General features: G+C 37.9%; 1 protein-coding gene and 1 long non-coding RNA gene across 2 annotated transcripts; one reads left to right on the top strand and one right to left on the bottom strand.

Moving 5' to 3' along the window:
• Nucleotides 1–233: 233 nt before the first annotated feature.
• On the bottom strand, nt 234–6,908 carry LOC144967571 (uncharacterized). Its single transcript, XM_078905016.1, has 3 exons — nt 6,741–6,908; nt 6,195–6,263; nt 234–4,821 (listed from the first exon to the last, which is right to left on the bottom strand). Exon 3 carries the CDS (start codon nt 4,752–4,754, stop codon nt 4,401–4,403), a length of 354 nt encoding a protein of 117 aa, XP_078761142.1. The 5' UTR covers nt 4,755–4,821; nt 6,195–6,263; nt 6,741–6,908; the 3' UTR covers nt 234–4,400.
• Nucleotides 6,909–7,860: 952 nt separating this feature from the next.
• Nucleotides 7,861–10,916, top strand: LOC144967565 (uncharacterized). The gene is made up of 2 exons (XR_013644414.1): nt 7,861–8,109; nt 9,086–10,916. It is a non-coding gene; the product is annotated as an uncharacterized LOC144967565 (long non-coding RNA).
• Nucleotides 10,917–25,950: the final 15,034 nt, after the last annotated feature.

Genomic DNA, 25,950 nt, shown 5'->3' on the forward strand with positions numbered 1-25,950 from the left:
GAGCAGGCACTGATAAAACATGTGCAATTGGTGGATTTGTATGGGACAGTGCGATACAACCCTACTGATTGCATACAACCTCCATCCAATTAAACGTGACCTCTCCAGGCATGGTGCACTGTATGAAACAAACTTAAAACGCCATCATGAATCATAGACGTGTGACAAAACAAACCACAATGAAACATTTTAAAAATTGCCACAACTGTTGAATAATTATCAAAAGGCAAGAATAAATTTTAAATGAAACTTTATTAAACACGTTTCGATTGACTTTGTATTAATTACAATTACGTTGATTGGGAATGTTCACGAAACTAAATTAAATAAGTGTTGTCATGTTTATCATGAACCAAGAAAATTTCACTTGATTGTTAGTGATATACAACCAACCAAATAATATTTCGAGGGTTCAAATCATAGATAATTTTAGTAGCTTTGAATGCCGATTCATGATGTATAAAGATCAAATATAAAAGAAAAATACACAACAAAAATTATAAGCTACATGTAAGCATAACAAGTAAGTTTATGGGGAATATAGGATCCTGTGTTCACCTGTGTTCCTCTTTAGGATCAGGATAGAATACATTTAATAATAACATTTAAGGTTGATGAAAGAATGAGTAAAAATAAAACTAATACTAACCAGAAAAGGGTATGATAAAAGTCTGATGGACGAATGAAAGCTACTACTTTAGGTAAAAAATAAATTCAAGTTTAAAATGAGTAACACTGAATTGGATTTATATATCAAGTAACAGCATTAACCATGGCGGTAAGGGTTAGAGGCCAGGGGGAAAATAAATTAAAAAATGATCCTTTTTGAGTTCATCCCATCACACAGAAAGTGCATTGAATTACATTTATCTAAATCATACAAATCATTTAAAAAGTGAAGAAATGTAGGCATCATGATTCATATTTTAACAAATAACATTTTTAAGGTTTTCAACCAATTTTTCAAATACAATCTATATAATCATAACAAAAACATTTGTGAAAAAAAAATATGATGGTGATGATGATGATGATGATAATGGTATATCACTTTTATTTACTATTCATGTACTCAGATTAATTTTCTATTTTAACTTGATTAGAAATCTTCGGTACTTTATTTCTTGTTGCCATCAATTCCCTTCCATATTTATTGAGAATTCTAAAACATAGCATTTCCAACCTTTTCACAGTGTTAAATTCAGTACTTTTCATAAGTCGTAAGAAATTGTGAATATTAGGATTACCGATTAATCAACATTGAATTAGACAACATATATTTCTTTCATTCACATTCGAGGAAAAACTAACAGACAGTGATATTCATATTCTTGTTTGTTTGTTTGTGGGTTTAACGGCGCTTTCAACACAAATTAGGTTATATAAGAGCCAATATCCATATTCAATAATCCCACAAAGCTCACATATATACTTTTTTCTCTAACTTATTTTTACCCCATCTCCCTCGTTCTATTAGAAACAAATGCAAACTTGTTTGTTTATCCAACCCCTGAAAATACCGTATATTGCAGTGTAGTGGTCAACTGTGCACTAAACCTTAAGTACCATTTAAAGGACAAGGTCAAGTGCAAGTTGGAGATTACTATGGAACAGGAAAAATAGACAAGCAGGTGTTCAGCCCACTGTATCCTTCCTTCACTGGCTCCATGAGTAAATACACTCAACAGTATTAATCATACAAGGCCAATGAACAAGTTAATGTAGCCTATTTAGCCTCTCCCTAATGCCAACTTACTAAGTCTAATTTTTGTGATAGAAATACGGTGAGACATGTTCACCATATTCAAGTATTCTTCATATTTAAATTATGACCTGATGTTCTTGAAAAGTTTAAATGAACCTGTAATTGCCACCTCTTCATTCCATTCTTGTATATACATGCCTTGTATTCTTTGTAAAGAGACAAGAACAAATCAACATGTTTTACACTTTGTAATTCCCAATAAATCCCCAGACCACAATGGTACAATAAAGTTTTTACTAGACTAGCCCAGGTGACTGCATTTGGATTACAAACAGTCATTTTTAACAATTCATCATATATAAAATTATTAACAAAAGAGAGCATTTATACAACACAATATCCACTAAACGTGCTCAAAGCACTTTACAATCGGTCCCCAGCCACAACAACACTCAACACAAAGGGCGAGTCATGCAGCATATTAGACTCGAACATTAGTTTTCGGGACATTGACAACATTGTTAACAGCGAGATACTCATTTTACACCAGAGTATGATGAGAAAATGGGATTTAAGCGCTTTTTCCAATCAAGGACTCAACTACTCAATGGGGTTTGAATCCATGACTTCAGTTAACACTGGATCAGAAGTCGTGTTGCTAACCTCTAGACCACATAGCAATACAAATTATCATGTAAAGGAAATAATTTTAAAAGTACTCATGTCACCACAAAAGTTATGTGTGATAGTGCAAATATAAAACACAATCGTCCATTAAAAACACTATTGAATAAAAACTATGTTTGAGTTTCATAACAATCATCCATTAGCTAAAAAAAATCTTCTTTAGCAACAGGCAATTTTATAGACAGACATGTTCAGCCATCGTAAGAGTCATTGATATCTGAAAGATATCATGTACACAATATTTCTTATATCAAGAGGAGGTTAAAAAAGAAAGTGACAACAATTTTTATATGGATTTGATATAATCAATCATGTAGGTTACTGTTATTTTTGGACTAATACTTTCCTACAGATTTTTTTGTTTCGTTGTAACAGAATCCTTAACATTTCGCCATGACCTTGCATTTAGACATTGTTCTTGATTTATTGCTCTTTCAATATCTGCTTTACCGGGTACTTTTTTCATTCTTATGAATACCGAAAGGTGTTAAAGAACTGCATGTCTTTCTGCTTGTGTCCATTTATGCCTTTTCCCACTTTTTCTCGTATCAGAGGAATTCTCATTCAATCCCACACGTTCATATCTGTCTACAATAGCGTATGGCTCCTTGATCTCACTTGGCCCTAATTCTTGTGTCTTTTTGGCATTTCTCCACTTCTTCATCCATATCTGACTCTCCTGAGCTACTGTTGTTATCTGGTTCCAATTCAAAATTTCCTTCCAGTGAGTAGTCCTCCACAGAAGTGCTTTTCCCAGCGTTGATTTTCATAAGTATTTTTGCCACTTTGGCCTTTTGGAGAATGTCATGAGGTAAGCGATAAAAATCGCGGTGAACGCGGATATCATGTCCCAGAAATTGAGCTAACTGGTCTTGTTCAGTGTCAGAAATTTCTAAAGCTTGGGATATGGTTGTAACTTGTTTTCTTAAAGACGTCCAGGTAAAAATATGTGGATTGGAAACACCAGCTTCAATTGCCATAACTCTAATGACATCGCTTCCACAATATGGCCTCTCTCCATTTGGAGTAGCGAAGAGGTATTTGCTCTTTATTGATAATCTATCTCTTTCCCTCATGATGGTGTCAATCTTGGTCAACATTGAGTGTGTCAGTAGTACAGCTACCCGGCGATTGAATTTGCCTCTGATTTCTATGCGAGTGGCTGTTTGAACAAGTCTTCTTTCTGTTTCTGTAAGAGATTGAATGATCTCATCATCAACGGGTTCCTGATTTTTTTTGCCCATTTCTAAATTCTCTAGAGTCAAACGCTGAACCTCACCACCTCTTTTTCTGTTGAAAAGAGAAATTTCACACAAAGCTCTTTTGCTACAGAGGGATAATCACCCACTTTTAGATTCTTAACATAACTGTACAGTTTTTCTACATCCTGACAACAAGGGAGTAGTTGGGGGCTGTTGAACTTCCTTCTTTCTAGTGATTGGCTTGCTGATGATGAAATGTGATCACACCAGTTTCCAGTGAAAAGGGATAAAAAATTATCAGCATTATCTTTCTGCATTTGGTCACTCTTTTGGATGGCATGTGACTTCAGTATGAATGCACATTTCTTTACAGAGAATCCGAGCTTGAGAGCAAGGGAACCCTTCCCAAATGAATGTGTTTCATCCGAATACTCTGCAACACTGCGGACAGATTCGACAAGGGTGTCAAAGTTTTTCACAAGGAGAGCATCTGTGAGGGATTTAATATTTCCATTTGACCAATCTTCTAAATCTATTACGAGTCGCGCAAGATCTCTCATTCTACCACTAATATGGCCAGCAGTGTGCTCTTCAACATCACGTTTGTGGTATGTTCGCTCTCCAAATGCAATAATCAATGCATCGCTTTTTGCCTTCGGGGATATCGAGTCATCTTTCATCTTTAGTAAGACATTTTGCCACAAGGACTTTGAAACATTCTTTGGTACAGGTAACATAAGACTCCCTTGCCTATAGGCCCGTCTAGGTTTTCTTGTACAGCGGGTTAAGGAATGAGCTGCTACTTTCTATTTGCGATATAAGCCTATACAAGTGGGACAGGGAACAAGTGCATCAACTTGTACATTTTTTCCTTGATATTTTGGAATCAATATACCTTCTCCTTTTTCCAATACATCAAAGTTATGTTTGTAATCTCCTTCTTTTATTATCTTCACCCAAGCTTTCCTTCTCTCATTAGACCCTTTTGGCAATGACAATATTTGGCCAACAGATAACTCATTTTTGTGCTTCATTTCTAAATGTCTAGCCATTTTGATAATCTGTTTATCACAATAAAAACATGAATGATATTTACTCCATTTCTTAAATTGTGGCTGTATATCAATCGGTGGAGCGTTCGTGTTTGTTGTGAACAGCATGGGATACTGAGGGCTTGCACTTCCAGAAGAGGAGCAAGAATCGCTGATGCGTTGATCCACCGGGTAGCTGAGAAATAAGAAGAAATAGAACAATTATAATGTGGCTGGATAAAAATGGAGTGCGATTTTCTTATTTTTCTCAGTCCACTCATGAAAAGATACAATTTACATGAACATTTCAATGAATTTACACTCTAGCCAAAAGCAGTCAGTTAGGTCGGCAATTTTTTATCTTCATTTTTTCACCCCATCCACCCACCATCACAATGGATTCCACACATGTTGGACCTCTATTTGAAAATGTCCTCATTGTGTGGCTTGTGTAACCTATGGATGTCCTCATTTTGACGCCTTTACAAGAGCACAAACACACACATGCAAATAAAAAAGAAAAGAAAAGATAAAAAACATTACCACACAAAGCAAACGTCTACAAAGACCAGAGATAAAGAAAAGACGTGTATCATAATAAGACAGAAATAAGTAAGCCAAATGGTTATGTCACTCGCCTTTGGTCCTTGAGGGCAGGGGTTCGAATCCCACAGTGGAATTTTTTTCTCAAAACCAGAGTTTTCACGGCTGTATCCCATAGTTCTATCGCACACATACTTTAAATCGGAGGTGTCGCCTTTTATATAACTTATTCTGTGTTTAAAGGGGCGTTAAAAAAATACCCTTTTTTTTAAGATAAATAACAATATAAAGTCAATTTCACATTCAAGCACACTTTTCTCTCCTCACAAACACCGTGCTTGAATCCGGCATCTATTGTAGTAGTTGTAATAATAGTGGTCGAAGTGGAACCACGTCTCATCAATTGGAATAGTCAAGCCATATTGAACATGATGGGTGAACGGATGGGTGACAAAAAACTTGTCTCCCAGAAATTATTGTCAGGGCGTTGTGTCCTTTAAATGCAATAGCTCACTCAACTCAGGTGTAAATGAGTACCTGGCAGTTAAGACAGCTCTGCCTTTGTCCCATTACATTGTAACGCACCTAACAGGTCGCCTGTCTTGTCCTATGTGTTACATGTTTGCTGTTTATTGGGGAAAGTGAATTGTCATTGTAAAGTGCTTAGACCGTAGATAAGCGCTTTATAAATGCAACCTTTTTTATTCTTTTTACCATACTTTGTTTTCATAGGAGATCAGTTAAAATGAGATCTCAATTATAATGAGACATTTTGATTGGAATGGAGGTCACAATGCTTAATACGAAATGTTTGGGAACAAGAAATTACCTCAGATTAACCGTCTTTCCAGATTATTCACTATAGACAATACAATAGAGAAATAGGTTGGGTTTGTTTTTTTTGCATTCGGATTAACCCACAGTTTTGGACTAGCCTTTCCGGAGCTTATGTATATATTTAATTTTTATTTACTTAGCAATATAATTAACACTGGACTAAGAATTTTCAAATCCCCATTTGCCTACCTTGAACTTTTATTTGATATCTCTTCGTCTGAAAGTTTAATGTCTTCTTCATCGGTGGAATTGGGCTCCCTGGAAGAAAATGGTTTCATATATATATATAATAATAATAATCTGTATTTGTTCCTTTACAGAACAATTGAACAAATAAAATATTTAAAAAAATAAAAAAAAAAAATTGCTACATAAAAAAAGAAGAAAAAAGAAGGAACAGGTACCACAGAACATATAATTTATTCTAACAGCTTCCTGGAAACTTACACAATATTCATGGTAGTGTAGTACTCTCACCATATTCACATCTGTGATGAATGTCGTAATAAATGTTAAGTGTCTCAAAAGGTCACACCGACCAGACGGAAAATCACATATTGCTCATGGTCATTAGTCTGACCACTAACCATCAAAATTATTATCAATATCAATATTATAGTCAACGTGATTTCTCTTAGTAATTAAAAAATGTTGAATCATTCCAGGATAGTAGATAATTAATTTTCAAGAAATAATGAGGTTAGCAATCCCAATTATTTTACTTTTAAAACATACCATTCACTAGAGGAACTATCAGTGAAAGGATTTCTGATAGAATCAGGGTCACTCGGGTCAAGTTCTGCTTCTGGTTTTAAGATGTCGTGTTTCCTGTTTACTTCATTATCTTCATCCTCTTTCGGAGATTCTGATACTTTGTTGTCTCTTTGTGATTTTCTGTGTATGAAATATCAAAACCCAGTGATTAGGTCTACCATTACAAATGATAAGACGAGATGAGCAAAGACTCATTAAAAGTAAGTGACGATAACAGCAACAATGATAATATTAAAGGTAAAAGTTAAAGCATTTTTGTTGACAATGGTGATGATGGTCATGATCAGAGTGTGAGTTCAGTGACTGTAGGTAGTGGTGACAGAGAAAAGGTTAGTGACAGTGATGGAGAACGTTATGGTCAAGTGGTGTTCTTACTTAACTTATTTATATTAATAAGACATCAAGTTGGGGTTTTTTTTACATGACTTGATACAAGAAAGCGAGCACACAGGAAAATTTCTATCAATGCATTATTTAATTATATATCAATTGGAACTGTTTCAGTGTTCACTGCCAACTTAGTTTCCAGCCTGTTATAACCCCCACCCGAGACACAACAATGTAGATCGAAGTAAGCGCGTCATGACCAGATCTAAACATTGACTTATATTCTTACAACTACACATTTGTTTCAAATTTTACAATAGATGCTGACACAATAAGGATATATTGCCATAGAATATTTAATCCGAAAGAAAAACTAATGACACGGTTGGTATTTTTCTTCAATAGTCAAAAAAGAGCACAAGTACAAGGCACAGTCACAACTTTGTCGAAGTCGAAACTGTGTTTACATGAAAGTCTGAAAGAAAGTTATGAAGAATAATTAGTGTGACTACTAAGTAATAAAAACAAAATACTATAATTTAATATCTTACCTTTCATTTAATTGCTGCAAATGCGAAAAAAAAGTTCTTGAAAGTCAAACGTTTAGTAGACATGTTGATTTTAGAACCTCGCAAACTTTTTCCAGGAAATCGAAACTAGAACAATCGGAACTGCTATTACTACCTAAACTCTTATTTGATTGGCTGAAATCAGCCAATCAAATAAAGCATTTCAAAAGATGACACGAGAATAGGATTCCACAGTCTGACGTCACGTCCGCCTAGCAACGAATCGGCTGGCTCTAAACAAAAAAAATCCGTGCTTGGTCCAGGCAAGGAATAATTGGAAAATCGCTCAAAAAAACAATTTTTATCTTAAATATGGTCCAGTATTTTGTACCAGATTGTCTACACCAGTCAGAGAGTCACTCCTGCAAGTTTTACAGATTTCCAAATGGACAGGCAGACAAAAAATTGAAGAAAAAGTGGACCACTTTAGTCAGGTAAGCACGCACGCCTCGTCGAACATTTGATAGAGTTCGTAGTCCAGATCTAGGTCAAGTTCTAGCTTACGTAGACCTATATTTTATGATTAAAGTGTACAATTGCACGAAATTATAAATAAAAATACATTCCAAACTAGGTTTTTATTGAAGTTGAAGCAAAAATGATATCTCAATCGTTTTGATGTTAAGGCTGATAAACTGAATGAGAGTTAAGTTCTACTGATAAGTGATAATTTTTTTAAAAGGAGAACAAGAAGAAAGAGAATAAAATATTTGTTAAAATCTTACTTTAAACTCGATACCTTTATGGCAAAATGAAAATAAATAAATAAAATAACGCAACCTCTCCCCCCCCCCCCCTCCCCTCACGCAGATCTCTATCTCTCTCTCTCTCTCTCTCTCTCTCTCTCTCTCTCTCTCTCTCTCTCTCTCACACACACACACACACACACACAAACACACATACTTTCCTCTTTTTTTTTGGAAAGTTTCTCTGATTCTCTGCCATGCCTCCCCTCCCCGACAGCCGAGGTGGCAACTCTGTGTGAACAAAGCAAGATGGCGGCAGGGACCTCTCTCCTTTACCTGTGCCCGATTGTTGACACTCCAAAGTTTCCATCACCGCACTGTCCAGTACAGTACTGACTGAAATAAAGAGAAAACGCAAGTCTTGCCACACTCAACCCCAAGATCAACTTTAACTGTGTAAATTTAAGAATTCTTATTTTTATATATACCTAGTCAAAATCATCAAAAGAAGTAATGAGGAAGTGCGACATTTTGCTGAATGTGCGATTTCATAAAAGACAGGCGAGAGACCCACCAGTAACCTAGTCTCTTGCACACCTTTGATTTATCATGCATTGAGCTGGTGTCAAACAAGATAGTCTAAAACAAAGTACTTATCAAATTAAATAATATACCCAATATGCCCAACAGAATTATTGTTTTTTTTTTAATCTTTTCATTTCAGGTGAAAGGACAAAAGATCCAACATCATCATCAAGAGTGTGTTCTTGTCACTTCAGAGATGGTGACAAAGCCAACCTCCCTGAATTGTTTGACAGAAATAAAAATAAATTGTTTCCATCAGAGCCAGAAAGAAAGAAAAGAAAAGTGACACAAGGAATTCCCACCCCATCTCAATTGGCACCAACATCAAGAAGTCCACCACCACCACCACCACCACTACCACCACCACCACCACCACCACCACCACCATCATCATCATCATCATCACCATCATCATCATCATCATCATCATCATCATCATCATCATCATCATCATCATCATCAGCTCAACTCTCTTCATCATCATCACAAAGTCCCACCTTTAAAAAAACCAGATTCCTCATCATCATTATTTTCCTCCTCATCATCATCCTCATTATCTTCTCCCTCATCATCATCTCAACTCTCGTCACCATCATCACAGGATTCCATCTTTTAAAAAAAACAGATTGTAGAACAAGTGAGGATATTTTAAATAGAACAACAAATTTAATTCAAGAACAAAAAATTACAGACAAAAATAAGGAAATAGCTAGCTTTAAAAAACCCAACTAAGTTAGATTCAACGCACTTACACTGTTTCAAGCCTTACAGAAAAAGTTCTTCGAATGGAGACAGGTGTACATTCTTTTAAAATATTTAATATTATTATTCAATATGTTGAGTGCTTTAGAGGTAACATTATTTATTATAGTAGATGGGAAGTTCAGGAAGAGACAGTTGCATTAAAAGACCAAATTTTCATTATTACACTTATGAAACTTAGACAGAACTACGCTAACCTTCATATTTCACAATTGTTTAGCGTTAGTGAAAGTACTATAACAAATATTATACAAACTTTTATTCATGTTTTACATAAGCCATACGCTTCTCTTTGAAAATGTTATGAAGGTTACATGCCCTTCTAGACATAAAAATAAACTATCAGCTCCATCATCATTTTTAAGATTTCCAAATTGCAGAATGATCATTGATTGTACAGATGACCAAATTGCTATTCCTAAAGAAATGGATAAACAACGGTTAACTTATTCTTCTTATAGGTCCATGAATTCTGTTAAAGCTCTTGTTGGTCTAAGTCCAAATGGTGTGATAAATTTTATTTCTAAACATGATCCAGGGTCTGTCTCGGATAAGGTCATTGTACAAAATTGTGGATTACTAAAACTTTTAATTTTAAGCCCTGGAGAATTAATTTTAGCAGATAAAGGTAATAAAGGTAAAACCCCATCCTGATTCAAGATATTTTACCTCAAGGAGTAACTGTAAATATCCCTCCCTTTTTACATAATAAATTTACTGAAAATGAGATTTTATTAACAAAAGAAATTGCTTCATGTAGAATTCATGTTGAGAGGGCTAATGAAAGACTGAAAAATGTTAACATCCTCTCATATATTCCAACCATGTTAAGAGAAACATCTGATATTATTTTTCAATTTGTTGCAGCACTTGTCAATCCCCAGTCTCCTCTTATTAAGGAGATTGCATTTTGTTAGCTTTGCCATTTATTTTGTACAACACACATATTTTGTTCATCATCATCAAATCACCATTCAAAATAATGGTTTTGTAGGTCCATACATGATTTTACATGATAAACATGACAAATTATGGCATTGTTGTATCAATGTATGCTCAATGTCATTAACATTGTTAAATAAAACCACACAAATTAGTTTTGGACTGAATCAACCCAAGGCATCATCAAGATAGATCTGTGGAAGTAAAAGAATAAAAGATTCAAATTTAGAGCTGCGACCATGCTCAATAGGCAAAAAACAAACAAACTAATAAAACGTCTGTTGTGGTCTTGTGGTATGACACTCGCTTTCAGATCAGAGGGTCCTGGGTTTGGGCCTCGCTCGGCACATAGTTGAGTCCTTGGAGAAGGCTCTTTACTCACAATCTCTCACCGTACTCAGGTGTCAAATGAGTACCTGGCGTTGTCTCTGTCCGAAAAAATTGTAATATCGCCCAACAGGCATCATGTCCCGTCTTACATGTTAAATGTTGCTGTTGGCCAGGGACCCCTTGTAAAGCACTTTGAGCACATTTAGTGGATATTACGCTGTATAAAAACTCAATTAAAAAAACAAATTAAGTGATTCTTTCATTCATCTTGCTTTGTTGATAAGGGGGAAACCCGAAACGTCCATTTTATCTGTTTTCGTATATTAAATTGAAGTTCACATTCAATTTCACAATGTTATTGATTTCTTCGAGTTTCAAGCAGCAACATTTACATTACACCTTAACCCAATAGGAAGTTTAGTTTACCGTGACTAACACTGGTCTAAATAAATCCTTTATTCATCCCATAGAGGAAATTTATCTCTAGGGTCTATTCCCAGGGAAGACTGGAATAACCACGGTGCAGCGCCGCAAATTGAGCTAGGGCGAGGTGACTTGCTCAAGGCCACACAGCGCAGCGGCGGGTGAACGAACTCGGTACCTTTCGGGTACGAAGCAAAAACCGTACCGCTGATCCACGCTGCCCCACATGAAGTATGATAAAATGTCTAGCGTGATTGGTGATTGTGATGCTTATATAAGTATTATAATAAAGGTTACAACACGATACTAAATAGTATGTAGTAGACTATAGTCAATAGCAACGAAAATTAGCGAAGCAAGACTAAGACCTCAAAGACTCAAAGTCCGTGGTCCATAAGATAAAAACACAATAATTCAATGACTCCCTCTCTCTCTCCCTAACTAAAATCGAACGTAAACAGTTAAATCTTTCCATTGGATATACTAAATCTGCCTAAACTCAAAGTAAACTGATTATTGTCCAACAGTAGTTTTACGGAGATGTGAGATTTTGAGAGTGAGAATGAGAAGACGAAATGACTTACCTTCACAGAATACTCTTTATTCTTCATGCTGGCTTGAACTTTGCCGAACATCAAGCCATCTGAGTAAGTGAAAGTCAAAACAGGACCTGACTGATGATGATTTTCACCTCGCGAGACACTTTTATGCTCATTGGAGAAGTATTTCATAAGGGCGGTGATGGAAATAGAGTTCGTGTCAGCCATTTTTCTCGACTGTTTAGAGCCAGCCGGTTTGTTGCCATGCGTTGCTGCGCAGGATTACGTCAAGACTTAGGAAGCCTATGACTTGCTCATGAGCCCGTGGGTTGTGTGTGAAAATAAGATCAAAATATGTGTATAATGGGCTATACACACGTTACCAATGAAGTGGACAAAATGAGGTCTTCGTTTTATTTCCACTTCAGGTCCTCATTCTAGACATTACATAGACCATAGAGGTCTTTAAAAAATGAGGTCCAAAATGTTGGACCTCTATTTGAAAATGTCCTCATTGTGTGGCTTGTGTAACCTATGGATGTCCTCATTTTGACGCCTTTACAAGAGCACACACACACACATACTCACACACACACACACACACACACACATACTTGCCCACCTACCCACCCTGTACCCATCCAAGATGAATGACAGTATTATTATCATAGTATGTATCAAGTATCTCATTCATTCCGCCTAATCCTTGCCCACCCACCCACCTACACCAGCTTACATTGCCGTTTAAATTAACCTTAGCCTCATTCTGTCCTCCGAGATTCATGACTTTGGTCTTGTTAATATTTAGTTTGGCACCACTTGCGAGGCCGAAATTTTTGAGAGTTTCTAAAAGTTTGTGTATGCTAGGTATATCTCTCGGAATCAGGGTTGCATCATCAGCATACGCGATGAGTTTTTTGTTGGCTTTTCCAGGAATTCTGGTGCCTTTAATTTTCGGGTTTCTCCTAATTTTTTCCAAAACGGTTTCAAGACATAAGATGTATAGTTGGGCCGAGAGAGGGCAACCCTGTCGTACTGACCGACCGATTTGGAAGGGATCAAGATATTTTTTGATTGACTATTACACAGCTGGAGGGGTTGTTGTATAGTATTTTTATCCATATTCTGTAATAAGGGCCTATGTTGTTGTGTTCTAATATTTTGTGTAAGAAGCTATGTTCTAATCTATCGAAAGCTTTCTCTTGATCGATGGACAAAATGTATGCATGTGTGTGTGTCTGTTTTACATATCCTATGTCTCTGATGAAGTTTGTGTGCTGCTCTATTGTTCTGTTTTTTATGCTACATGTTTGTTCTTTGTCTATCAATTGGGGTAGGTAAGTTTTGATTTTGTTGCTTAAAGTTTTTGCTATAATTTTGTAGTCGGTGTTTAGGAGGGATATGGGTCTGTATTGTTTGACGTCTGTTGTGTTGCTTTCTTTGGGTATGAGGGTTATGTATGATATCTTTTGGCTGTTCGTTAATTGTCCTTCTTTGTGTATTTCTTTAGTCAGTTCTAGGAGGGGTTTTTTAAGGAGAGGGAAGAAACTTTTGTAGAATTCTACTGTTAGTCCATCAGGGCCTGGGGATTTGTTTGTGTTCATGTTGTCTAGGCTGTGTTGTAGGTCTTCTATTGTGATCTCTGTAACTAATTGTTCTTTCTGTTCGTCTGTCAGCTTCTTTGTATAATCGGTGTAGTGGTCTTGTATATCTTTTGATATTTCGCCACTTGTTTATAGTTGTTTGTAAAAATTGTAGAAGGTCTTAAGGGTTTCTGTCTCGTTTTTTGTTATTTGCCCATCTGTTGTTCTGATTTTGTCTATATGTCGTCTGTGTAGTTCGTTTTCTATTCGCGCTATTGTGTCGTTTAAATCAGTGTAGTCGTTGCATGTATTGTATGTGCTTCTTACTTTGTTGTGGCCTCTGAATTTTCTTTGTTCAATTTCGTTCAGTTTTTCTATTGCTTTAGTAACATGTGGTTGTGTTTGTATTTCTGTTTTGTTGTCACGCGCCCTGTCAATGTTGATGATTGTTTTGTACTTTGTTTCCTTTCTGTTGGTTTTGTCTTGTATTTTTTTCCCTATCATTTGTGTTAGCGTTTGTATGGTCTGTTTGAGGGTGTCCCACCATTCTCGGATGTTGTCATTTGGTATATTGTCCATATAGTCTAATATGATGTCGGTCATGTATTGTATGTAATAATGGTCCTGCAGGAGACTGTTGTTGAATTTCCAGTAGGCACTTTTTTGTTTGGGTCTTGTAATTTTGGTGCCGTACTGGGCGTAGACAGCTTTGTGGTCTGTGTAGTCTAGTGTGATCTCTAGGTGTTTAATTTCTGATATTGGGGTTGTTTTGGATATGTATATTTTGTCGAGTCTGGATCCTGTGTTTGCGAGTGATTTAAAGGTGGTTTCTTTCCCGAGTGGGAATGTTTCTCTGTATGTATCTGTTAGATTGTGTTTTTTCTAAAATTCGTTGTAGTATTTGTTTGTCTATGACTGTTTGTTGTGTTCTATGGTGAGTTGTGTCGTGGGGGTGTAGTGTGTTATTAAATCCCCTGCTAGGATGATGGGTGTTGATGGGTTTATTTCCATTCTTTTCTCTAAGTCTAGGAAAGTTGTCTTTTTTTCGTCTGTTTTTGAGGCAGGTCCGTAGATGTTGTAAATTTGGAATTTGTAGCCGTCTTGAGTCACGTCTATTTTCCCTATTCGTCCTGTGTTGTCATGGTCGTGTTGGGTGACAGTCCAATTGTCGGAGGTTTTTATTATGGCTACTCCTCTACAGTTTCTTTTTTTCTTGTCGATTGTCCAAAATATATTTTTAACTTCTGGTTTAAGTTTGAAAAGTGTTCGTTCTTGTATGTATTTGTCATGTATGTTCGTTTCTTGTAACAGTAGGAAGTCTGGTCTGTGGTTCCTTATTAAATTTTTAATGTCTTGTATTTTCTGTCTCATACCTCTGATGTTTAATGTTATGATTGTCGATGGTGGGAAGTCATCCTCAATTGTGTTGGAAGAGACCTAAAGCAACAAACAAACAAACAAAAAAATCATCCTCTTTGTAGGTTGTTTTTATTTTGTATGGTTGGTTTTTAGTGTATGATGTTGCTTGTTCTCTAGAGGTGGTGTGTTTGTTGTATCTAGAGTTGCGTATGTATGTATGTAGGTATATACGCGTGGTCTGTAAGGCTGCATGTCTGGGTTTAATGTGTGTATTGTTTTGTTTAAATATTGGGTTGTGTGTCTCCCATGTGTCGTGGTGGTCTGGGCAGTGTCCTTTCTCTCTCAATGTTTTGGATGGGTGGAGTCTTCCTCTTGAGGGAAGAGCTCCTTTGGTGTGGTGTGTATGTTTGTGTAGGTATTGGGTGGTGTGTTCTGTGACTTTACCTTGCTCTTGGGCCAGCCCCAGGTGGTGAACGTGTGAGTGAAGTGTGTGCTCTGAAGGGCGATGGTGTGGTTGTATTTTTTTGGGGAGAGTTTGTGTGTTTGTTATTGGGGTTGGGGGGTGTGGATGGGGGTGGGGGGGATGTTGCCCTTTCTAAAGGGATTATTACTGGTGGTGTTGGTGTGATGTGTTGGTGTAGATTTGGCATGGATGACATTCGTTTTGGTGTGTATGGGGAGTTGTGTGGTTCCTGTTCTGGTTGTTTACTCGGTGCAGTTTTTGTTGTGTTGGTATTTTTTGGAGTGTTGTCTTTTGTGGGTTTTGTGGGTTTATGTTCGGTGTCTGTGGTTAAGTGGTGTGGCTTGTGGGTTGTGGTGTATTTGGTGTGTTGGAGTGTTTCTTTCCCTTTTTCACCACCTGGTTCCAAGGTTCTTGGGACGGTGCGTCCGGCAGGGGGTTGCCGGAAGGCGTGATAGGAACAGTAGGTGAAGATGGAATAGGAGGAGGGATAGTGGGCTCTTGTGCCGAAATCACTCCTGGTATGTACCGTGCTCTAGTGGGGCACAAGTAGAAGGGATGCCCCACATTATAGCATGTGGAGCATGCTGGCACACGCCCAGGAATGTGCACTTTCACATGGTGGAAGGCGCCACCCACCTCAAATTTTAGATAGTGGGGTATTTCTACCCCATCTATCTTTTCCAGACGGAACGTGTACGAGTCTAGTTCGTCCCATCTGGGTTTGCCGACAACGATGGTGCCGGGCTTAGCGAAGGGGGCGAGAACCCTGGTGAGGCCGCCTTCCTTGACGGAGGGAGCCACCCATTTCAATACCCCCGACACCAGGGATTTGTTTACATCCCTGATGTGGAGGTTTATTTTTAGGGTTGGGTGGGGGTGCACAACGCCATGCAGTTTCTCCACATCTGACTCCCTTCCTTCTTTGAAGGTGACGTAGTATTTGCGGGCGTCCATGAAACGGTAGACTCCCGCAATATCGTCCATATTGGCCCCCATATTATTGAGGGCCAGTTTAATTTTCAGATGGTTGGCCTGGTTGGTTTCAGGTCCTTTTATGAATACCTCAACCGTATTTGGGGGATGAGGTCCATTGAATTTGAGATCCTCTGCGGATAGTTTCACCACAACTACGTTGGGGTGAACCGCCATGTAGGCCCGGAAAGAGAAAGAGTGGGAAGAAGAGGTACAAATACAAATTCGTAGAGGGATATTTCCCCTCTTGTGGTAATATTTTTTTTTAAAAGGGTGGGGGGGGGGGGGGGTTAGAGGATTGTTGTTAGATATGGACTTACTAGCTTAGTAAGGGGTAAAGCAAGTGGAATTTAACAAACCCTTGAAGGGAGAAAAAAAAAAAAAAGGGAAGGGGGTAGGTTGGGGTCAACGGAAGTTAGGAGGAAATGAGATGCTCCATCACAATGAGGTACAAAAGGTGGGGTTACGGATGTAGGGCGGGGATATGGTGAATAAGCAGTGGTGTTTATTGGAAGATCTTCCGTTTACTTACGCCATCCAGTTGTACGTTTTGGAAGGAGGTCGGATGAATAGTATTCACGGAAGGTGAACAAAATGGAGAGACCGAAAATATAAAAAATAAAAATTCAGTTTTAAATTATTAGCACAGGGAAGCACATGCTAACAAACTAGTCTAACACTGAAGTTCCCTAACGGCTAAGAAATAAAAAGGAAAAGAAAGAGTAAAAAAAAAAAAAAAAAAAAGGCTAACACAAATAGGACTAATTTTACACCTAAAAACACTATAACACTGTTGGAAGCCTGGGGTCTATCAGTTTGCCTGATCGATAGCTTTAGAATTGAAGTTTTTGAGTATATTAAAGGTGGGAAACATATTAGTGGAAGGTTAGGTTTAGGTCGAGTTTGTTTTTGTTTCCATTGGCGAATTGCTGGGTACAAGGACCAATCGGCTTACAGGATTATTTATTTGTCTTTGATTGATTGTAATTCTTTGGGTATTTGTACAATATGGGGACATATATGAGTGATAATGAAGGTGGTTATCTTGGTTTTTAAGGGAACCTTGGATTAATTGTTAGTAACCTTGCTCCCTAAGGAGTCCAAGGGTGCCCACTCACTTTCCTGCTCTCTGGCTGAGCATCGTTGGCTGCTTATCTACTGTGCATGTGGTCTTTCACTGTGCAGCATTGGGTATTGTATTACACTATGAATGCGTTTAAGGTTATGTTATCTTTTGAACTAGAGTCTTGACTGGAAAGGTGGGGCTAAGGAGTACAAAGTATTGTACGTTTTAAATATTTCTTATAAGTTGCCTTGACCGATCCTGGCTGCATACGTGGTGTCTGTGACAATCTAGGCACCGCAGCACAGCTTTTTCGGATGAGCCAGGACCATACCCCTCCGGCATTCTGCGCGGCATACGCATTGTCCCGCGCCGCCATTTCGCTGGACCGTTGCGCCTAGTTCGCCGAGGCGCATCGGAAGTTCTTTATTTTATTTATTTATTTCTATCACATGTACACTCGGGTATTGTGGCCTTTTTAATATTTACTTTGGCACCACTTGCGAGGCCGAAATTGTTGAAAGTTTCTAAAATTTTATGTATGCTAGGCATATCTCTCGGAAACAGTTGTATCATCTGCATACGCGATGAGTTTTTTGTTGGCTTTTCCGGGGATTCTGGTGCCTTTCGAGTTCCTAATTTTTTCTAAAACAGTTTCAAGACATAAAATGTATAGTTGGGCTATTGTTCAACGATGCTCACAAAATATTTGAAATATTAATATTAAAGAAAAAAACCCAACAAAACCTATGTATGAACACAGGACACATTCTATACACAACCTACCCTAACACTAACACAAAAATAACTAAATTATACTACAGAAACGGGAACGAAAGTCCCTCCACAAAGTCCTCTTCCGTAAGCTCCAAATCGATCATAGTATTTTCTGTCTCATACCTCTGATGTTTAGTGTTATGATTGTCAATGGTGGGAAGTCATCCTCTTTGTAGGTTGTTTTTATTTTGTATTGTTGGTTTTTAGTGTATGATGTTGCTTGTTCTCTAGAGGTGGTGTGTTTGTTGTATCTAGAGGTGCTTATGTATGTGGGTATATATGTGTGGTTAGTGGGCAGCATGTCTGGGTTTAATGTATGTATTTTGTTTAAATGTTGGGGTTTATGTCTCCCATGTGTCGTGGTGGTCTGGGGAGTGACCTTTCTCTCTATATATTATGGATGAGTGGAGTCTTCCTCTTAAATGAAGAGGAGCTCCTTTAGTGTGGTGTGTTTGTTTGTGTCGGTCTTGGGTGATGTGTTCTTTGACTTCTCCTCGCTCTTGGGCCAGCCCCAGGTGGTGATCATGTAAGTGAAGTGTGTGTTCTGAAGGGTGATGGTTGTGTGGTTGTATTTTTGGGGGGAGAGTTTGTGAGTTTGTTATTGGGGTTGGGGGTGTGGATGGGGATGGAGGGGATGTTGCCCTTTCTAAAGGGATTAGATTATTACTGGTTGTGGTGGTGTGATGTGTCGGTGGAGATTTGGCATGGATGGCAATCGTTTTGGTGTGTGTGGGGAGTTGTGTGATTCCTGTTCTAGTTGTTTACTCGGTGCATCTTTTGTTGTGTTGGTATTATTTGGAGTGTTGTCTTGTTGGTTTATGTTTGGTGTCTGTAGTTTTGTGGTGTGGCTTGTGGGTTGTGATGTATTTGGTGTGTTGGAGTGTTTCTTTCCCTTTTTCACCACCTGGTTCCAAGGTTCTTCGGACAGTGCATCCGGTAGGGGGTTGCCGGAAGGCGTGATGGTAGGTGAAGATGGAATTGGAGGAGGGATAGTGGGGTCTTGTGCCAAAATCACTCCTGGTGCGTACTGTGCCCTAGTGGGGCACAAGTAGAAGGGATGCCCGCATTATAACATGTAGAGCATGCTGGCACACGCCCAGGAATGTGCACTTTTACATGGTGGAAGGCGCCACCCACCTCAAATTTTAGTGAGGTATTTCTACCCCATCTATCTTCTCCAAACGGAAAGTGTAAGAGTCCAGTTCGTCCCGTCTAGATCTGCCGACAACGATGGTGAAGGGGGCGAGAGCCCTGGTGAGGCCGCCTTCCTTGACGGAGGGAGCCACCCATTTTAATACCCCCGACACCAGGGATTTGTTTACATCCCTGATGTGGAGGTTTATTTTTAGGATTGGGTGGGGGTGCACTACGCCGTGTAGTTTCCCCACCTCTGACTCCCTTCCTTCCTTGAATGTGACGTAGTATTTGGGGGCGTCCATGAAACGGTAGACTCCCGTAATATCGTCCATATTGACTCCCATATTGTTGAGGGCCAGCTTAACTTTTAGGTGGTTAGCCTGGTTTGTTTCAGGATCTTTGATGAAGACCTCAACTGTATTCGGGGGATGAGGCCCATTGAATTTTAAATCCTCTGCGGATAGTTTCACAACTACGTTGGGGTGAATTGCTCCCGCCATGGAGGTTTACTTACGCCATCCAGTTCTTTATAGGGTTGAAAAGGGTTTTAAATAGTATTCACAGATCCAATGGACTAATGTACTAACGTAACAAAAAAGGAAAACAAAAAAAAAAAGAAAAAAATTAAACACAGGAATGGCACATTCTATACACGAAATATAACAAACTGATCTAACACTATGTCTTTTGCTTTTTCTGATATGTTGTTTTTATGCAGGTTGTGAAAGGTTTGGATGAGGTTGGTCTTGGTTAATCCAGTTTCGAGTGCTACATGCATATCGTTCTGTTGGTATGACTGCTTTGTATATTTGCTTGCTGGTGTGATTTTTCCCTAATGGGTTGCTGTTTTAATTTTGTTGTAGAAATCTGGGGGCTGTGATCCGCTGAAATGGGGAAATGTGTGGTTCAGTTTCGTAAATTTGGTTATATGCATTCCTAAGTAGTATGTTCCTATTGGATATGTTCCTTTGTGTTGTACTATGTTGTCAATGTATTTTAATCTTGCGGTTTGTAGTTTTATTTGGATGTTGTGTAATCCTACTCCTATGTGTATTGGTAGTGTTAGTGTCTTGTAGCTGATGTTTTGTTTGGTTGTTTGGAGTATGTATTTCTTTATTGCGGTTTTAATCTGTTTTATTACTTCGTAAGGAGGTGTAAAGATTTTTAATTGATATATTATTTTTGGTATTATGTAGGTGTTTGCTATTTTGGCTCGTTCAAAGATTGATGTTTGTATATATTGGTATTTATATAATTTTCTTATTTATGTTGTTGGATGTCTTTCCAGTCTTTGTCTGTTTTCTTGTTTGTTTTTCTGTATGTTATACCTAAAATCTTAATGTTCTCTACTCATTCTAATTCATTATTTTCTTGTTTTTTATTTTTTGTAGTGTTGGTTAGATTACCTATTTTCATTATTTTGGATTTTTTTATATTGATTTTTGACCCACTGCCCTCTCCAAAATGTTAAAATTTTTCTAATATTCTATTGATGCTTTTCCTATCCCTTGGAAAGAAAGTTGTCATCTACGTAGGCTATCAATTTTTTATTTGTAATACCAGGTAGTTATGTACCTGTAATCATGGGGTCTTTCCTTACACTTTCTAAAAAAATTTCTAAACACAGTGTATTAAGTATGGCTGAACGGGGGCATCTTTGATGGACGGACCTGCCTATTTGAAATGGTGTTGATATATCTTGGTTTATGATGACACAGCTCTCTGGTTCTTTATAAATGATTTCAACCCTGTTTTGAAAGTATTCTTTTTTATTCTCTAGTAGTGTTTTATGTATGTAACTGTGTTGTAGCCTGTCAAATGCCTTTTCTTGGTCAATTGACAGTATGTGTGTTGTCGTGTCTGTTTGTAGGGTATATTCTATGATGTCTCTTATGTTGTGTCTATTTTGTTCTATGTTTTTGCCTGGTATGGCGCATGTTTGTTCAGGGTTGATCAGTGTTGGGAGAACTGGTTTTATTTTTGTAGCTAGTGTTTTTGTCAGAATTTTGTAATCTGTATTTAATAGTGAAATGGGTCGATAATCTTTCATGTTTGTTATTTTTATTTGTCTTAGGTATTAGTGTAATGTATGAGGTGATTGTGATCTGCTAAGTCTTTTTTGTTTATACGCTTCTTCTAAAACGATTTTTAGAGCTGGGCCGAGATGGGGAGGGGGGGGGGGGGGGGGGGGGGAGAAGAATTGATAAAATTCAACGGTTAAACCATCAGGGCCAGGGGTTTTGTTTTTGTTCATGTTTTTGATTGTGTGTTTGATGTCTGCTAGAGGTATTGGTGTGTTTAATGTTTCTCGTTGGTCTTCTGGTAGTTTTTTTGCGTGTTTTGTATATTATTCTTCTATTTTTGCATTTGTTCATATTCGTAAAGTTGTGTAAAATTGGGTGAATGCTTTTTGGATTTCTGTTTCGTCTGTTGTTGTGTTCCCTGACATGTCTATTATTTCATTTGATGTTTTTTTTGTTTTGTGTTTGCGTTTCTATGTTTTGTATTGATTGTTCAAGTGTAATGTTTGAGTTTGTCCTTAATTTGTAGCTACATCTAATTTTACATCCTTGCAGTCTTGTCTGTTCTATGTTGTCTAGTTTGTCTTGAATGTCAAGTATTTGGTCATTGTCTAGATGTCCAATTTTTTCGCCTTCTAATATGTGTTTGTATTCTTTTTATTTTTGCCTTAATTGTTTTTGTATTGCCGTTGCTATTGCTATTGTCACTGTCTTTACTGCCATTTTTATTGTTTCCCACCAGTCTATGTCGTTTTCTGGTAAGATATTAGTGTATTCTTGTAGGATAATGTTCATGTAACTGGTGCAGTATTTATTTTCGAGCGGGTGGTTGGATGGGAGCATCACCCTTGAATCATATACCTATGATGTTCGCATGGGTGTACGATCCGATAGTGATGTCGTTTCTTCTTCTCTTTACTAGCCTATCCTGCTTCTTTGGTTTGTGATTGTATTTTTGACAGGGGATATTTTTTTTCCTGTAAATCCTCTGCCTGTTTGTTCTTGGTTATTTATAATTTAGCTTATGATATCTTTAGGTTATGATTTTGATTGACATTTGTACTATTTTTGTTGGATTGCTTGTTTTTTTGTTTCAGCGGTCTCTCATATAACCTCAATTGTGTTGGAAGAGACCTAAAGCAACAAACAAACAAAAAAACAAAAAAAATTTATTTTCGAGTAGTTTATTGTTTAATTTCCAGTACGCGCATTTGTTTCTTTTTCTTTTGTCCAAATTGTGTATACACGGCTTTGTGGTCTTGTGAATGTTAATGTACTTGCAATGTGTTCTGTTTGTGTTGGTGTTATTGTTTTGTGGCTCAGTATTCTATCTAATCTTTTCCTATTGTATATTGTTGTGAATGTCGTTTCTTTTCCCAGGGGTGATATTGTCCTATAGGCGTCTATTGAATTAAATTTTTGTGTTATTTGTCTGACTTTTTCATTGTTTTTTTATCTCCATGTCTCGTCTGTCGAACTGTCATTTGCGTCTATGGTCGCGTTGAAATCTCCTGCAATTATTATTGTTAAGTGTTTGTTTCTTTCTATCCAGTCTGTTAGTATTGCATAGAAATTTTCATCATTGTTTTTGGCAGGTCCATATATGTTGTATAAGTGATATTGTGCGTCATGTTCTTGTATGTCTATCATCCCTAGTATGGTCGAATTCGTGGTGATGTATTTTCCATCTGTCACTAATCTTAAGTATGGCTACACCGCGTGACTCGTTTCTGTTTGTTGTCCAGAATATTATTTACATGTGGGTATAGTTTTGTTTTTATTTGTTTCTGTGTATGTTTGTCGTGTACGTTTGTTCCTTGTAACAGTATGAAGTCAAGTGGTTTGTTTTTTGTTTGTGTGGTAATGGTGACGATGTTGCTTGTTTTGTTCCTTAATTCTCTTATATTTATGGCCAAGTCTTTGTCTTTTGGCTTTTCTTCTCCACGCCATGAAGGCGTATCAAAGATTCTTTGTTGTTTAGAACTACAAAGACTTTTCTGTGGTTGTTGCTTTTTGGTAGTTTTAACCGTTTGCCAACCTTCCCTATCAGATGAGGGAGAAGTTGAAGGGGAGTGGGGAGAAGAGGGTGAAGGAGGGCTGGTAGATGGTGGTGCCGGCTGCGGCTGTTGCTGGGGTTCCCTATTACATCGTTTTGGAGCCCAAGAGGGTTCCTTCGCATGCAACGGAAGAACGGGTGTCCTTCCATCCCACAGGTGGGGCACACAGGGACTCTGCCAGGGAGAAGTACTCCTATCTTATGGAGTTTGCCCTCTATCACTACACGAATGTAGTGGTGCACTTCTGTCCCTTTGTCTTTTGGTTCTAGGCGAAAGGACCTCGTGCCCAATTCGCCTGGCCGACCCTTTCCAATGAAGAGAGTGCCGGGCTTCGCCAGAGGGGCGAACGCTCTAATCAAGGCTTTGTTTTTCAGCCTTAGAGGCACGAATCGCATAGTCCCTGCAATGAGAGCCTGACAGACATCTCGAAAAAACAATGAGACCTCTGCCATACGGCTTTTCTTTTCCACGCCATGTAGGCGTATCAAAGATTCTTACGCTGTACCCAGAGCCATCAAGGCTGGCTATGACTTCAAGGAGGACTGGTGATAAAAGAGAAAGTTAATATTGCAATTGTATTATATAAATATCTATATATTTATGACTTGCTATGATCTCCAATTTGATGGTCATGTGGTTTACCCAGTGGACATCCATGTTTTCACTATCCAATTTACTTCCTTTTTACTGATATGACCAAAAGGTGTTGCAAGCGCCGTCAAACTCTTAAATACAAAAATATGTACTACCCATTCTAGTTGGTTGTTTTCTTGTACTTCCTCTATCTCCGTTATTCTTTATTTTTTGACATTTACTTTTGCCCCACTGCCCTCTCCGAAATATATAATTTTTTCTAATATTGTTAATGCTCTTTCTGTGAGCTCTAAGTGAATTATCTTGACGGTGAGCTTACCATCACCAACATCTACCACAACAGAAGAGAAAAAAAAAACAGAAAAAAGGGGGGAGAGATGGGGAATGAGAGAGGAGTTCCTTCTTGGGCATTGGAAGAACGGGTGTCCTTCCATCCCACATGTGGGGCATGCAGAGATCCGTCCTGGAAGAAGTACTCCTTGTGGAGTTTACCCTCTATGACTACCTCTACTTCTTCATTTTTAGATTCAAAGCAAAATTATCTAGTGCCCAATTCGCCTGGCCATCTCCAAATGGAGAGGGAACTGGGTTTCGCCAAAGGGGCGAATGCTCTAAAGCATCATTTTTTAGCTTAAGCAGAACAAACTGCATGGTTTCCGCAATAAAAGCTTGGCAAAATGTCTCCATGTTTCTAAGTCATGGAAGCTTCGTTGTTTAGAACAATTTTTTTCGGTCGGTGAACCAGTAAACCACACTAATGCTTTCCAAATTCCCTTGAAGATGGGCTACGAATAGTCATGTGCAAACCTTGGTGGATGTGGCCCCTTTTACAAAAAATCTCCGTGTTTGCTGAGGAACAAACCACATGGCCCTGCAATAAGAGCCTGGCTTATATCTCGAAAATAAGGTTTGTCATATGGCTTTTTCTTTCTATGCCATGGAGGTGTATTAAGGATTCTTTGTTAAATTATCAGTCACCATAGTCCGGGATTTTGGGATTTTCTCAAATGTTCCACTGATTTTGCCCTGTCGAAACATGTTCCTCTTATAAAAGCTCAGGTCAAGTGGTGGATCTGTGAAAACATGTCTTGTGTCATATTTTGGCACATATGCTCAGTTGCATGAAATTTGGTGACACTCCCATTTTTATGGCGTCAATCTAGGCAAATTGGCGCCAGATGTCAAAAGTGAGACAAGGCAATTGATGGTCAAATGGGAGGGGGTAAATGAGTCTAGATTTTATTTGTAAGTGGGTCAAGATGGGAAGTAGTTATAGGTCTGTTTTAAAAGATAGTTATTATAACTTAGTTTACTCTTTTTATCTTTATTACATTGTTTTACAATTTTGATTTATTACAGATACTTGTCTTTATTTGTAAGATCCGTAACCACTGGGCCACCGTAACAAAGATAAAACAAGTGAAAACAAATACTTTCAGTTTAGGCCTTTTTACCAGAAGTTAATTTTAAATCTCTTGAGCAGAATTTTTTTTTTTTAAATCGTTATAAGGAAAGGACAATGCATTAAAAATGTGCATAAATTAAGTTGTATCTCTATTATTAAGAATTGATGTACAACAGAAGTAGATGGTCTACAAAACTATATTTTATGTTATGATTTTGAGTTTGACCAATGGACCGATAGACCGATACATTTTCCTCCTTTTTGACAAATTGTCATTATCATCACTGCTAATTTATTTTGTGTGTGTTTGCGTGTGTGTGTGTGTGCGCGCGCGTGTGTGTGTGTGGTGTACCTACTGCGATTATGTCCTTTAAATGTCTTAATAATAAAAATGGAATAAAAAATTAGTTGATTTTCTTTTTTTTTTCTTTGCAAAACCCAACCATTTTGGGTGAGGTCCTTTAACCTCCCATAGTGGGCAGAGAGGCACTTACTGTGCCTTCTATATCCCTCTATATTTGTTTTCCAACTTGCTTTCCTGGGTGGGGTTCCTGACCTACCATAGTGGGCAGGGGGG

The sequence above is a fragment of the Berghia stephanieae genome, chromosome 3 (assembly GCF_034508935.2).
Source record: "Berghia stephanieae isolate SIO BIC M18660-M18661 chromosome 3, UCSD_Bste_1.3, whole genome shotgun sequence".
NCBI classification, from domain to species: domain Eukaryota; kingdom Metazoa; phylum Mollusca; class Gastropoda; order Nudibranchia; family Aeolidiidae; genus Berghia; species Berghia stephanieae.

Bases quoted from the DNA above. Each gene is read 5' to 3' on its own strand.
- LOC144967571 (XM_078905016.1), bottom strand. From the start codon at position 4,754: ATGCTGTTCACAACAAACACGAACGCTCCACCGATTGATATACAGCCA.